Consider the following 13,016-nt stretch of genomic DNA (forward strand, 5'->3'; position numbering starts at 1 on the left):
TGTCTGTGTTAAAGTTTAATGCTCTGCTGGACAGTCTAATGCAGCATGTGTCTGATTGTATGCGTGCACTCCACTCACAGCTCTCTCTTCAGGTTCATTGCCTCATCTGCGTTGTCGTGGCGACTGCAGAGGTTGATGAGGACAGCATACGCTCCAACCACCATGTCCTGTTCAAACTGGGCCTTGATTTCAAGTGCACGTTCCAGTTTCTGAAGACATGAGGAGACAGTGAAAAAGGAGGCACTGTGACAAGAAAGTTGTCAGGAACAGGAGAGAACACAAAGACACCAGAGACATGGGAAGAGACTGGACTGAGACGTGAAGCAAGGATGTAAGAACCAGGCACCTCCTCAGCACACAGGGCCTGGATGAGCTGCTTCAGCACGGCGCTCACTGGCTTCCCTTCAGCCCTCAGCTCAGCTAGCCGAGTCTCCAGAACAACGAAACGGCCCTCTGGACCCTAGTCACACACAAAGACAGGATAAATGGATTAACACACACACACAATTACACACACTTACATTCACAAACATTACAAACCAGTGACACTCAACATGTTTTAATCTATTATATACAAAATCTATTACTACACACACACACACGCACATTATATCAAACAGGCAAAGGCTGCACACAAGACCACTGAAACTACTGCTCTGCCAAGTTCACACACACACACACACACTGTGAATCACATACTTACTCTGGGAATATTTGCCTCTGCTGTACTGATTGACTCCTTGCTGTCAACAAGGGTGATTACATCCTACAGGAAATTAAAGAATGACGTCAAATCAGCACCACCAATTTACCACTAATTTACCAGAAAAGTGCAAGAGCATGACATGGGGTCAGACCTTGATGAGCTCTGGTACATGGTATGCATCTAGTATGTTGCGTATACCTCGGTAGATGGTCACTGGGATGAAGACGTTCTTGTAGGAAAGAAAGCAAGGGAGAGACAAACGGGAGGGTCAGGGGGTCACAAAGCACAGAAAGACACAGTTCAGAGGACTGGTCTTGAGATGTCAGAGCATAATTTCATTTTTTCACATTTCACCTCTTTAAGACAAAAAAATACCTGGTAAAAGTGTTTTTAAAAAATATTTTTTGTTAAGAGGTTTCTAAGAATATATTTGGAAAGGTAATGAAAGCGTAAAAAGCTGTTTAAAACATGCCTATGAAAATCGCCCATTGGACAGATTCTTGTAAAACTTTAAACACAAAATTCCCTTTTGTTTGTTATAATGAAAAGCACCATTGAAAAGCAGAGCGTGTTAAACCCACCAGGCTCTTCAACTGAGCAAAATACTGACGCAGTTTCTCCTCTTTAGCCTGAACCTCTCCTTCAGTCATGCTGTCAATCAGGTTATAGAGAAAGTAGGCCACGTTTTCTGCAGGGAACAGAGAAAAGGACCACACACTCTTTGAAATCTATGTAAAATATTTTATGTGACCTTGCTTTTACCACTGCTATAGAGGAAGTTTGTGTGTTTTATGCTGACAAAGGCAGATTCTGCGCTCTGACTGAAGTGTGTGTATTAAAGTGTGGCACCTTGCTGACAGGTTCAGTCACACACACTGGTTAAAGAGCAAACAGGACATGATACAGAGAAGGTATCCATCTCTCCACCAGTCTACACCAATCAGGTCACACACACTCTCACTCAGCACCTACTCATGTCGACTCAGCACATCGTCAGCAAAGCTGAATGCACACACTATGATCAGAAAGAATTAGTCACACAAATTCAGATTAAAGCAAAACATTTTTGTCAAGTGTTTTTCTGCACCAGGATGGGTGCAATGACAGACTCACACACAGACTGAACATCCTACAGACTTACAAAGCAGCACATCTACCTTCATGTAACATCAGAGATAGGCAGCAGATCTTACCAGTGGGCACTGCTGGGCTCTGGCTAAAGCGCACATCTTTAAACAAGAGCTCAGTCACCTAATAAAAAAAAAATGATATCAATATTGACAGATTCATTAGAATCAAGGACAGAGACAAACTGTAGCTCCACATCCCTGTTTCCAACCACATCAAAGAACTCACCTTGGCCATACTCCCTACATCACTGGACCTGCAGGGGGCAGCAGATGACAAGAGTTTAAAACAAAACAGACACAGTAAACTGAACATTACAGCCATGCTACAAGCTTCTATAAAAACATTTTGTATACAATACATAATTTACACCGTTTAAATGAAATTATACAATTGCCTAATATTATTCATTCTCTTCAAAGAAAATAAATGAATATGGAACAATATATTATAATATCTATACATGTTCAGGCATTCAAAACAGAACAATTTTGAGCTGCAATAAAAAAGCAGGATGGATGAACATGGGAACACTGTACTATAATGAATGTGAATGGCTAGTAAGTAAATATTACAAGCATGAGAAGAGGTGACCAGAGAGGCGATTTGCATTTCTCCCATGCTGCTCTGGGGCAGGCCCTCAAGAACTAGTGCATCAACATGCACGAGGCCATGGCCTCCCTCCCTCCCTCCCTCCCTCACACACCTCTTCGTCTTTCAGTCCCAGGCTACACTGAGAGCAAACTACACTCACTCATGTAAACATATGCATATCAAATTCACACCAAGCAGATTAACCTATGGCTTTATTCTGCTGCCACTAAACAATCTCGCTCACACACACACACACACACACACTTAGTGACCAGACACTAACCTCTTGAAACCAGAAATGAGGCTGCCTCTGAACACACTCAGGTCAGTGGCAGGGAAAGTGGGACTAGAGACTGTAAGAGAACAAAAAGACATGTTAATATATATTAGTGCTGCCACGATTAATCTAATCGCAATGTCAGTCTGTGCGATTACATGAACGCAAAAAGCTGCAATTTAAATTATTAGTACATGGGTTGAATCGGCAACATATCACTCATTCTCTCAAAGTTTGCAAGCTGACTGAAGTTTCACTTCAGCTGAATGTGACGTGTTTGGTCAAATGACTTTCGATTCGGTTCAATGGAGACCTCAGATTCGTGACTCGCATAGACATATGGGAAGACACCGTATGACGAGCTGCATCGTACGTCAACGTCATATTGCGATAGGCTCTGCTGTGTAGTGAAGTATATACATGGAGAGAAGTGCATAAATATGCCTCACTCTTGTGCTGCTTGGGGCTGTAAAACCGCTGTACGCTCCAAACCAGATCCCGGGGGATTACATTTCATAGGTAAGGCTGGACAATTGTTTTGAATATATTTGGCCATTATAAAATCCCGTTTTATAAGTCTTAACCTTAGCTAAGCTAGGCTTAGATAGCGAAGCTATGCATTCCTGTGTTCAAGTCAACCTCCAAACAAGATTTTGGCTAAACGTAGGCATTAACTATTTATAGACTGTTCGTAGCTGTTTAGTTAACTTTTCTCAAACTTTGAAGGTTTCCTAAAGAAATTCACCTCAGTTTACAAATCTTAACCTTAGCTAAGCTAACAAAGCAATGCATCCCTGTGTTCAAGTCAGCCTCCAAACAACGTTTTAGTTAAACGTAAGAACTATAATACTGGATTTTATAATGGCCAAATATAATCAAAACAGTTGTTTAGCATTACCAGGGTTTGTCGTTCGACAGTAATGTTTTTTAAAGTAAAGACTTAAGTAGTTTGTATGTTTCACTTTGAAATTAAACATTTCACTATTAGTAATTTGTATGCGACTTTTCATTGATATACAAGCAAATGCCCTTTATCATATCGCAATCGCAATATTGATCTCAATAATTGCAATATGTCTTTTCCCCAAATCGTGCAGCCCTAATATATATATGTTATGCTGATATGTTTAGAGCAATTTGCACTTTTACTTGTCCTAATATTTAAGATGGGTACTCAGATAATGTGAAACACCATTTAATTTGAATGTATAAAATGAAATTCAAAGACAACTATTATCATAACCCAGACATTCAAAATTCTGTTTATACATGTTATACTGAATACTGATTCTGGCTTAATTAAAATATTCATACAATGCACCACATTTGATCTCTTATTACTGGCTATCATGTTAAAATGATCAGCACTCATGTAGCATTTAGACCAGTGACATTGTAACATACATACTTGTTCATTGTTCTGACCAGTATTGTTTTTGAGCAAACATCAGACTTTTAAATTGGAAAACATGACATCATTTTTACTTTTTGTGTTCCCAATGGTGTCATGGTCAACAGAATATTTAAACAGATTGCAGGACAAAAAGGGGTTGAGGGAGGTAGAGGATACCTGTCCTTATTTCTCTTTCTCTAGAGGTACATCACACCATCACTCCTCACACATTTAAATACTTATCACTGAAAAGGCCTAATAGGAGCACTGGGGTGCTAATGACACACCCACACGCCAAGGGAAGTTAGCCTTAAGGCAGAAGTAAACAGATGAAGAGGAAAACAAAAAACAAAAAACAGAATGCATCAGTGGTCCTTTGGGTGAAGCCACTGGTAAATTGGCTCCAGTGACTTCAGTGAAGTGTGTTTGTTTCAAATTAATAATATGGACATGCAGAGAAAAACAGTCTGAGGGCAGAGGTAAGTGATGGGGGACAAGGGCGGGAGTGAGATGCGGAGATTGAAGAGCCGAGATGTTACTCACTCAGAGCCAGGAGGCCTGCCAGATCCCCGCTGGATGCCAGAGCTCTCAGTTGAGACGCAGCAAAACCTGCGGCGTCCACAGCACAGCCGGCCTCCTGAAGAGACACACATACACACGTGGACAAAATTGTTGGTACACTTCAGTCAATGAAAGAAAAACTCAAAATGGTCACAAAAATAACTTGAATCTGACAAAAGTAATAATAAATAAAAATTCGATGAAATTTAACTAATAAAAGTCAGACATTGCTTTTCAACAGAATTATTTTGATGACAAATTGATGACAAATTAAAGAGACGGATAATATGAATGGTAACAAAAGAGCCCATGAAAAACTTCTAAAGAGATCCAAGGTGAACTTCAAGCTCAAAGAACATCAGTGTAAGATTGCACCATCCGTCGTTGTTTGAGCCAAAGTGGACTTCATGGGAGACGTCCAAGGAGGACACCATTGTTGAAAACAAATCATAAAAAAGCCAGACTGGAATTTACCAAAATACATTTGGACAAGCCACAAAGATTCGGGAAGAATGTCCTATGGACAGATGAGACAAAAATTGATTTTTTTGCCAAGGCACATCAGCTCTATGTTCACAGATGGAAAAACGAAGCATATCAAGAAAAGAACACAGTCCCTTCTGTGAAACATGGAGGAGGCTCTGTTATGTTCTGGGGCTGCTTTGCTGCATCTGGCACAGGGTGTTTTGTGGGCACAGGGTGACCCAAAACACACAGCTAAAAACACCCAAGAATGGCTAAGAGGAAAACATTGGACTATTCTAAAGTGGCCTTCTACGAGCCCTGACCTCAATCCTATTGAGCATCTTTGGAAAGAGCTGAAACGTGTAGTCTGGAAAAGGCCCCCTTCAAACCTGAGACAACTGGAGCAGTTTGCTCATGAGGAGTGTTCCAAAATACCAGCTGAGAAGTGCAGAAGTCTCATTGTCCGTTACAGGAATCGTTTGATTGCACTGATTGCCTCAAAAGGTTGTGCAACAAAATATTAAGTTATAAAAGTTTAAGCATTTGAATCATTTTAGTTTCTATTCTATTGAACCCAGTAAATATAGTACAAGCATAGTTTAATAGACCCATTTCATAATTAAAACAACGTCATTTTATTGATACCTTATAGACTCAAGAATAAGCTAGATCCATTAAATTGGCTGCATTTCTCCCTGTATTTCTCTGACAAACATTATGTTGTCTTTATCACTTTATCATGAAGAAAATGTGCCCAAAGACAAATTAATTTTCTCCCAGCCATCGACTAAACCATCGCAAGTATCCTGAAATCGAATTAATGCCGCAAATGAGTATTGAGGAAGTGAAGTCATCTGTGTGACCGGATGGAAAAACACAGGAAACAGAAATACTGCATAAAAATAGTAACACGATTAAATGAGAGGAAATAATGTCTTGTTTTAGTCAACAACTAAAGTTTAAACTAAAAAAAAGTTTAGTTTTTATTTTGTGAAACCCATTCAGTCTCATTTTTGTTAACAATATTACATGATTTATTTAATTATAGATACACTACTGGAATTTACATTGCATCTTGTCTCGTTTCAGTCACGTCATAAAGGAATATATTTCATCATAAATATTGCACATGCCCTCTCTTTACCTGAAGTGCAGCACGAGCTGCATCCATGTTGGGAAAAGCAGGTACAACATAGTTGGAGTAGGTCTCCACATCAGGCATGACCTCCAACTGCTGCATCCCCCTCAACACCTCAAGAATTCCTTAAAAAAAAAAAAAATGCACACACACAACAATAAAAAAAAAAAAAAAACTGATCAAACACACAAAACACCGTAACACCGCAACACATTCAGTAAACACATCACTAAAGTCCCCTTGAAGCACAGTGTTCCACATGTAGAGCCCATTTAGTGGATGACCATGACATTCTGATGAGGAGCAGAACAGCCTAGAACGCACCGGTTCATACCAGTCACGCGATGCCTGACCCACACACAAGGTGAATATCAGGACTCTCCACCTGAGGTGTTGCCCCAGGGACACCTACCCATCAGCACCATGCATATGGAACAGGCCCTTACCACTCACCCGAGCACTGTGTGTGTTCCAGGACCAACAGACTACTGAATATGACCATCATATCTGTGTTGCTTTGTGTAGTAGAGCAGAAAAGTGTGTGTGCTGTTTTCTGGCAAGAGAGGCAGTGTGTGCGTGTGCTCTGTTGTCTCCAAGCACTGGTCCAGCTCCATTTCCTGACACTCCAGAGAGCTCCAATCACCTGGCTATAGTCCCTCTCCCCATCCCAGCACACCTGAATAAAAGATAAGACCTGCTTTTATCCGCCATTAAAACCTGGGTCAGCGCCCTTCCGCCCCTCCAACCCAGTGTGTGTGAGAGCATTTGCCAGGTAACGCACCTGGAAGCTCCATAAAACCCCTCCATCCATTCATCTGGCCATGCATCCCTTTCACTCTTAAACCCATTCATGCACTGATCACAGCTCACTACACACAACGCAGCGCTTTCAAGAAAAAGCAAACAGGCAATCAGTAGCTCTCCCCTCAGCAGAGCCCGGGGCTCAGGAGCCGCTCTCATCTTGTATTTTTATGAACGAAACACACCTGTCCTCCTCTTCAATTATCCATGGACCCATTTCCCACCCAGGAGGTGACAGGAGAGGTAGCCGGGGTTGGAAGTGGTTCTCCGGCTACACTCAGCACTTTTGTTTATTGCACTTCTTGTGGGTTTTTTGTGTCAACCCTTAGAGTGGTCCCAGCTACACACACTGGTACTTCTGTTGGTGTAAGTGTCTGGGCACATGACTGGGTATAAACAGATAAATAAAAGATGTTCATTTTTCTTTCATAAAAATACAGAAAAAGCAGAATAGCTCCTGGTGAATGGGTAGTGTTAACAGGGAAAAAAACATGTTTGGATGAAGATTGGGGTGGTGGACGTTAAGAGCTACCATGACAGTCCATTCCAAGGTCAGGTAGCACTTTTCACCTCAATCCTTTAGATCATTTAACTTTATTAAATTTAGATGTTACACCTAAAACAATTCAGCTAGACTACTTTTAAAAAGGACATATTTCACAATCACAAATGCTATTCTCACATGATCAACACTTTACTTAAATTCTTACTCTTTAAATTCTTCGTGGTTTATTCTTGAGATTACTTTATAGTGCTGCAGCTCTGACTTAAATGTGACTCATTTCATAGCCAATAATGATAATGAAAAAAAGTGTTTGTTTTTTATTTATTTACACACACACACACACACACACACACACACACACACACACATATATATATATATATATATATATATATATATATATATATATAAACAAATTCTAATCCTAGCATAAGAACATCCTGAGAAGAATATTGATAAGGAGCACACAAAAACTAATTAAGAAAAACTTAAAAATGACAAATGTTAGAAAAACGGCAATAGATCTGGGGACACGTGAAGTCCATATGAGGAAAGACTCTACCAACTCCAACCACAGATGCAGGAGGGCACAGCCTTAACCAGCAGTCAGAAGGGAGTGCCTCCGACCTGCAGTTACTGAGCGGAGAAGAGGAGGTGAGGAAACACGAGAAAGACTTGCTCCTTTGCCCTTGGCCTGTTCCCCTGTCAGAATGTGAAGGCCATGTGTCGGAATACAGGTGGTTGCAACAACAGACCGGTCCTGAGATGCCAGCATTTATTTTATTAATAACACGGGACAAGTGAATTAGAGGATGGACAGATCCATCCGTGGGAGGTTGGGGGAGAAAGGTCGTACAGAATAGGTGGGGGCTGATGACTGGTGGGCACAGGCGGAGTGAATGCAAAAGGCCTGGACGGTTCTCGCACCCTCGTGTCACAACTGATAAGTCGCAGCCCTGCACACCAAAATGACAAGCAGACCCCGCTGCAGGCAGATACAACTACACTAACATATGCTTCCTCAAAGCCAGACGCTCCAAACTGCTCCTCATCAAAGTGCTGTATTTTTATTGTCCCCTTCATAACGAGAGAGAGCGGGAGAGAGAGGTTCAGATAGAACAAGGGAAGGGAGGATGAGTGGGTTTGGCTATTGCCCACCAGTGACACCTGTGGATAGAAAGTGACATGGCACTGAATATTTCATGCTGGTGCACAGCGGCGCGCCTAATCCAAAGTGAACTCCCTCAGAGCGCTCGCATTTACATGAAATCAAGTCACTACCCATTCCGTCACATCACCTACACCACACTGCGCATCCACACACACACACACACACACACACACACACACGAACAGTGGGATAAACAGTGAGAGAGTGAGAAAGTAAGAGAAAGAGAAAACGGGAAGGGGAATTGGAGGGTAGGGTTAGTGCTGCATATTTCATGACGTTTACAGCGGTGCAGGGTACGGGTGTAAAAGGTGAGGAATGAAAAAATTTTCAGGAAAGGGACCTTACCATGGAGAAGGGTTATTGAAGTTCTCTTTTAGTTTAAAAGAATGCTAAATTCAGGCATAATTTGAAAGTGAAGTGATTTGTCACTGCATCACACTGCATTTAACCAATCACGTTAGTGATCGGTTGGCAGCCATGAAAGGATGCCCGGGAAAAGTGTGCGTGGATGGTACTTTGCTCAGTGGCACCTTGGTGGTTCAGTATTCGAACCAGCAATCTTCTGATTACAGGTCTGTTTCCTTAACTGCTAGGCCACCACTGCCCCTTAGCTAAGACAGAGCATCAGTGAGACTGTTTCCAAATGTATTAGGCAGAAATTATGCTTGAATTTACTCCAAACCAAGGAAGACAATGCATTACAGGTTGAAATCCCATGACGACAACATTTATTTCTTATAGAGCCCATAGTCACATACGGTATGTCTCAATGGGTTTTGACAGACCCTACTGTTGATTCTCCAACCCCTCTCTTGACCTGTGCACAGTGGCTGCCCACTGCTCTGTCAGGGTATGGGATAAATGCAGAGGACACATTTCACGGTGTGCTGTGATGTGTCACACATGACAACTAATCACTTTCACTACATGTCCATTATAATGCTTCTGGTCCAAAAGTAGCTGTAAACATATAAAGCACTGAGCCCATTAGAACTCACCTGGTATGTTTTTGTCCCTCTGGTGATGGGTGAGGAGTGGCCAAAAGAAATGTGGTCTGATTGGCAGGCCTTCTGCCTTCATGTCAGTCATCAGCTCCATTGCCAACCCTCACAGAGCAAAGCAGTTAAAAATAAACTAAAATACATAAAAAATAAACATTTTTACTGTAATTACATTATCAATTTAAGAAATGTCTTTACTGGAAAACTTGCATAATTAAACAATTCCATCACGTGCTTAGAGATGAGTGTCTAAGTCAATTCCTCTCAATCTACAAAATCACTTACTTGTCTTATTGGCTTCCACCGCACAATAGAGGGTGAACTGCAGGGGGCCTGAATGCAGTTTGGCATCCTTCAGTTCCCTGGAGTATTTTATCAACTTTTCAGCAGGCTGGAGTGAAGGAAATGAGTAAAGTAGCTATATAAATGGTGTTCCCGCTGAACTCGACCAAGCGACCAAATGTCTAGAATTAACACTGCGTAGCACGTTAGATAATGTCGCTCCCCTCAAAAGGAAGATAGTAAGAGATAAAAACTTAATTCCTTGGTATAACGATCACACGCGCTTGCTTAAGAAGACTGCACGGAAATTAGAACGTAAATCGCGTTGAAGTAAATTAAACGTATTCTGAATATCGTGGAAGGAGAGCCTACTTAACTATAAGAAGGCTCTTAGCGCAGCTCGATCGACGTATCTCTCCTCGTTAATAGACAAAAACAAAAATAATCACGGATTCCTGTTTAACACAATAGCTAAGATAACCAGGAATAAGACAGAAATGGATACAACCACTCAATATCATCATAGTAGCGACGATTTTATGAATTTCTTTAATACTAGTCACGGAGAGATAAGAATAAAACCACAACAAATAGCTCTGTCGATATTTCTATGGAAAATACTCTTCAAATAGCTGACCACGGATTAGAATGCTTCAACCTTATTAGGCATGAACTAATTAAACTAATCTCGTTGACAAATCAATGTACTTGCGCTTTGGATCCGCTTCCTAAAAGGTTCTTTAAACAAGTAGCGCCCGATATTATAAATCCTATCCTCAAAATTATTAACTCGTCGCTTAGCACCGGCCACGTACAAAGTTCGTTCAAGGTAGCAGTCATTAGACCCCTGATTAGCTTTCAAATTATAGACCGATATCAAACCTTCTGTTTATATCAAAAATCTTAGAAAAAGTCATAGCCCAGCAGCTGAGCACATACCTAGACAGCAACAATATCCATGAAGTATATCAATCGGGATTTAGATCTCATCATAGCACTGAGACAGCGCTGGTTAAAGTGGTTAATGACCTGCTGTTGGCCTCTGATCAGGGACGCATCTCGCTGCTTGTCCTGCTTGATCTGAGTGCAGTGTTTGACACTATCGATCACGCTATTCTCCTTACAAGGTTACAGAATGTTGTTGGGATAAAGGGAACAGCCTTTGAATGGTTCAGATCATATTGGACCAACCGATAACAGTTTGTGGACATCAATGGTGATTCTTCTTCACATAGAAAAGTAGAGTTTAGTGTTCCACAAGGTTCTGTCCTAGGTCCGTTACTATTTTCCCTACTATTTTACCTTTAGGTGACGTCATCCGCATACACGGTATTAGCTTTCATTGCTACGCTGATGACACACAGCTGTATCTGTCAGCAATGCCAGATGAGAGGCAGCAGCTGAACAAAATAGAGAATTGTCTGAAGGACATTAGACAGTGGATGCTCACCAACTTTCTACTGTTAAACCCTGATAAGACAGAAGCTCTCGTACTTGGGCATCAAGCAGCCAGGCATAAGCTGGCTGACTACATCATAACCCTGGATAGCCTTTCAATTTCACCAAGTATTGAAGTAAAGAATATAGGTGTCATCATTGATGCAGGTCCCTCATTCAATTCACACGTAGATAATGTCACTAGGATAGCATTCTTTCAACTTAGAAATATGGCAAAATAAGAAATATCATTTCAATGCATGATGCAGAAAAGTTGGTTACATCAAGGTTAGATTACTGCAACGCATTACTGTCTGGACGCTCTAGTAGGTGCATGAGTAAACTCCAGCATGTTCAGAATGGTGCAGCCAGAGTTCTAACTAGAACTAAGAAATTTGACCACAGTCTTACCATCACTGCACTGGTTACCCATCAAATTTAGGATTGACTATAAAATCCTACTTTTGACCTATAAAGCTCTAAACTGTCTCGCCCCGCAATACCTGAGTGAACTTTTAGTTCTTTATGACCCGCCACACCCCATTTGATCAATGGGTCACTACTGGTACCAAAAGTACAGAAGGTCACAGCTGGGAGCAGAGCCTTCTCCTATAGAGCACCGCAGTTGTGGAACGGCTTGCCTATCAGTGTCCGGGACTCAGACACAGTCTCAGTGTTTAAATTCAATCTCAAATCTGTTTTCTCTGGCTTTTTGTTAAAGTCCCAGACACTCATTTCACTTCACTTTGACACAGTGTCAATTATAAAATCCAGTTTATCACACAGTCCCCCTGTTAGACACAGTGTTAAATTCACCCTAGTTAGGCTGTCTTAGTTAGGGTACCGGGAGACTGTAGCACCAATATACCACTATTACCACATATTTCAGTACCGGTCGTACAATGTCACCGTCTGCCGCTGCTTCTGTTTGTTCTCTCTGAGACACTGAATCAAGCGCACAGACTACTGGCAGAGTCCAGTGAAGAGACAGCATATAAATCCTGGTTCCTGAAAACTGCTAAACGAGGACTTAGCATGAAAACAAACCAGAGGGTCACCACAGCCACCACCACCGTAACAACTACAGCTTCAGGGATCTTCAAGTGGACCAGTAACATCATAATGGACACATAATCTAGACCATGACACTGGACTACAATCTGGACTTCTCCAACCCTACAACTGTAGGACTTATTATTTTATTTCTTTCTTATTGTACAAATCATCCCCAACCCTGCACTGACACCATTTGCAGGCTCACTCTAACCTGGAAGGGGGTCCCTCTCTATCACTGCTTCCCAAGGTTTCTTCCTTTCTTTTTTTTTTTTTGTGTGGAGTGTTTTCCTTGTGTGCAGAAGGGTCAAGTATGGGGGGTGTCAACTGTAGGGCTTGTCAAAGCCCATTGAGACATACTGTATGTGATTTTGGGCTATATAAGAAATAAATGTTGTTGTTGCTGTAAATTCAAGAATACAAATAAGTTTTAAAATCAACTGTCTTAAACATATTTAGCTATTTCTGTTTGTATGATGCTTCATCATTAATTAGTTAAGCTTG

General features: G+C 41.3%; 1 protein-coding gene across 1 annotated transcript in view; it reads right to left on the reverse strand.

The window, feature by feature from the left end:
• Nucleotides 1-13,016, reverse strand: part of lrpprc (leucine-rich pentatricopeptide repeat containing) — a 42,274-nt gene that overhangs the window by 25,445 nt on the left and 3,813 nt on the right. The window contains exons 10-21 of the mRNA XM_028989391.1: nucleotides 10,026-10,131; nucleotides 9,738-9,845; nucleotides 6,269-6,387; nucleotides 4,642-4,735; nucleotides 2,712-2,781; nucleotides 2,063-2,090; nucleotides 1,900-1,957; nucleotides 1,288-1,394; nucleotides 858-935; nucleotides 704-766; nucleotides 347-460; nucleotides 79-209 (exon numbers count right to left, since the gene is read on the reverse strand). Coding sequence (XP_028845224.1) covers nucleotides 79-209; nucleotides 347-460; nucleotides 704-766; nucleotides 858-935; nucleotides 1,288-1,394; nucleotides 1,900-1,957; nucleotides 2,063-2,090; nucleotides 2,712-2,781; nucleotides 4,642-4,735; nucleotides 6,269-6,387; nucleotides 9,738-9,845; nucleotides 10,026-10,131 — 1,076 coding nt within the window. The remainder of the gene's footprint in view (nucleotides 1-78; nucleotides 210-346; nucleotides 461-703; nucleotides 767-857; nucleotides 936-1,287; nucleotides 1,395-1,899; nucleotides 1,958-2,062; nucleotides 2,091-2,711; nucleotides 2,782-4,641; nucleotides 4,736-6,268; nucleotides 6,388-9,737; nucleotides 9,846-10,025; nucleotides 10,132-13,016) is intronic.

Source organism: Denticeps clupeoides, chromosome 8 (genome assembly GCF_900700375.1).
Source record: "Denticeps clupeoides chromosome 8, fDenClu1.1, whole genome shotgun sequence".
In the NCBI taxonomy this organism is placed as follows: Eukaryota; Metazoa; Chordata; class Actinopteri; order Clupeiformes; family Denticipitidae; genus Denticeps; species Denticeps clupeoides.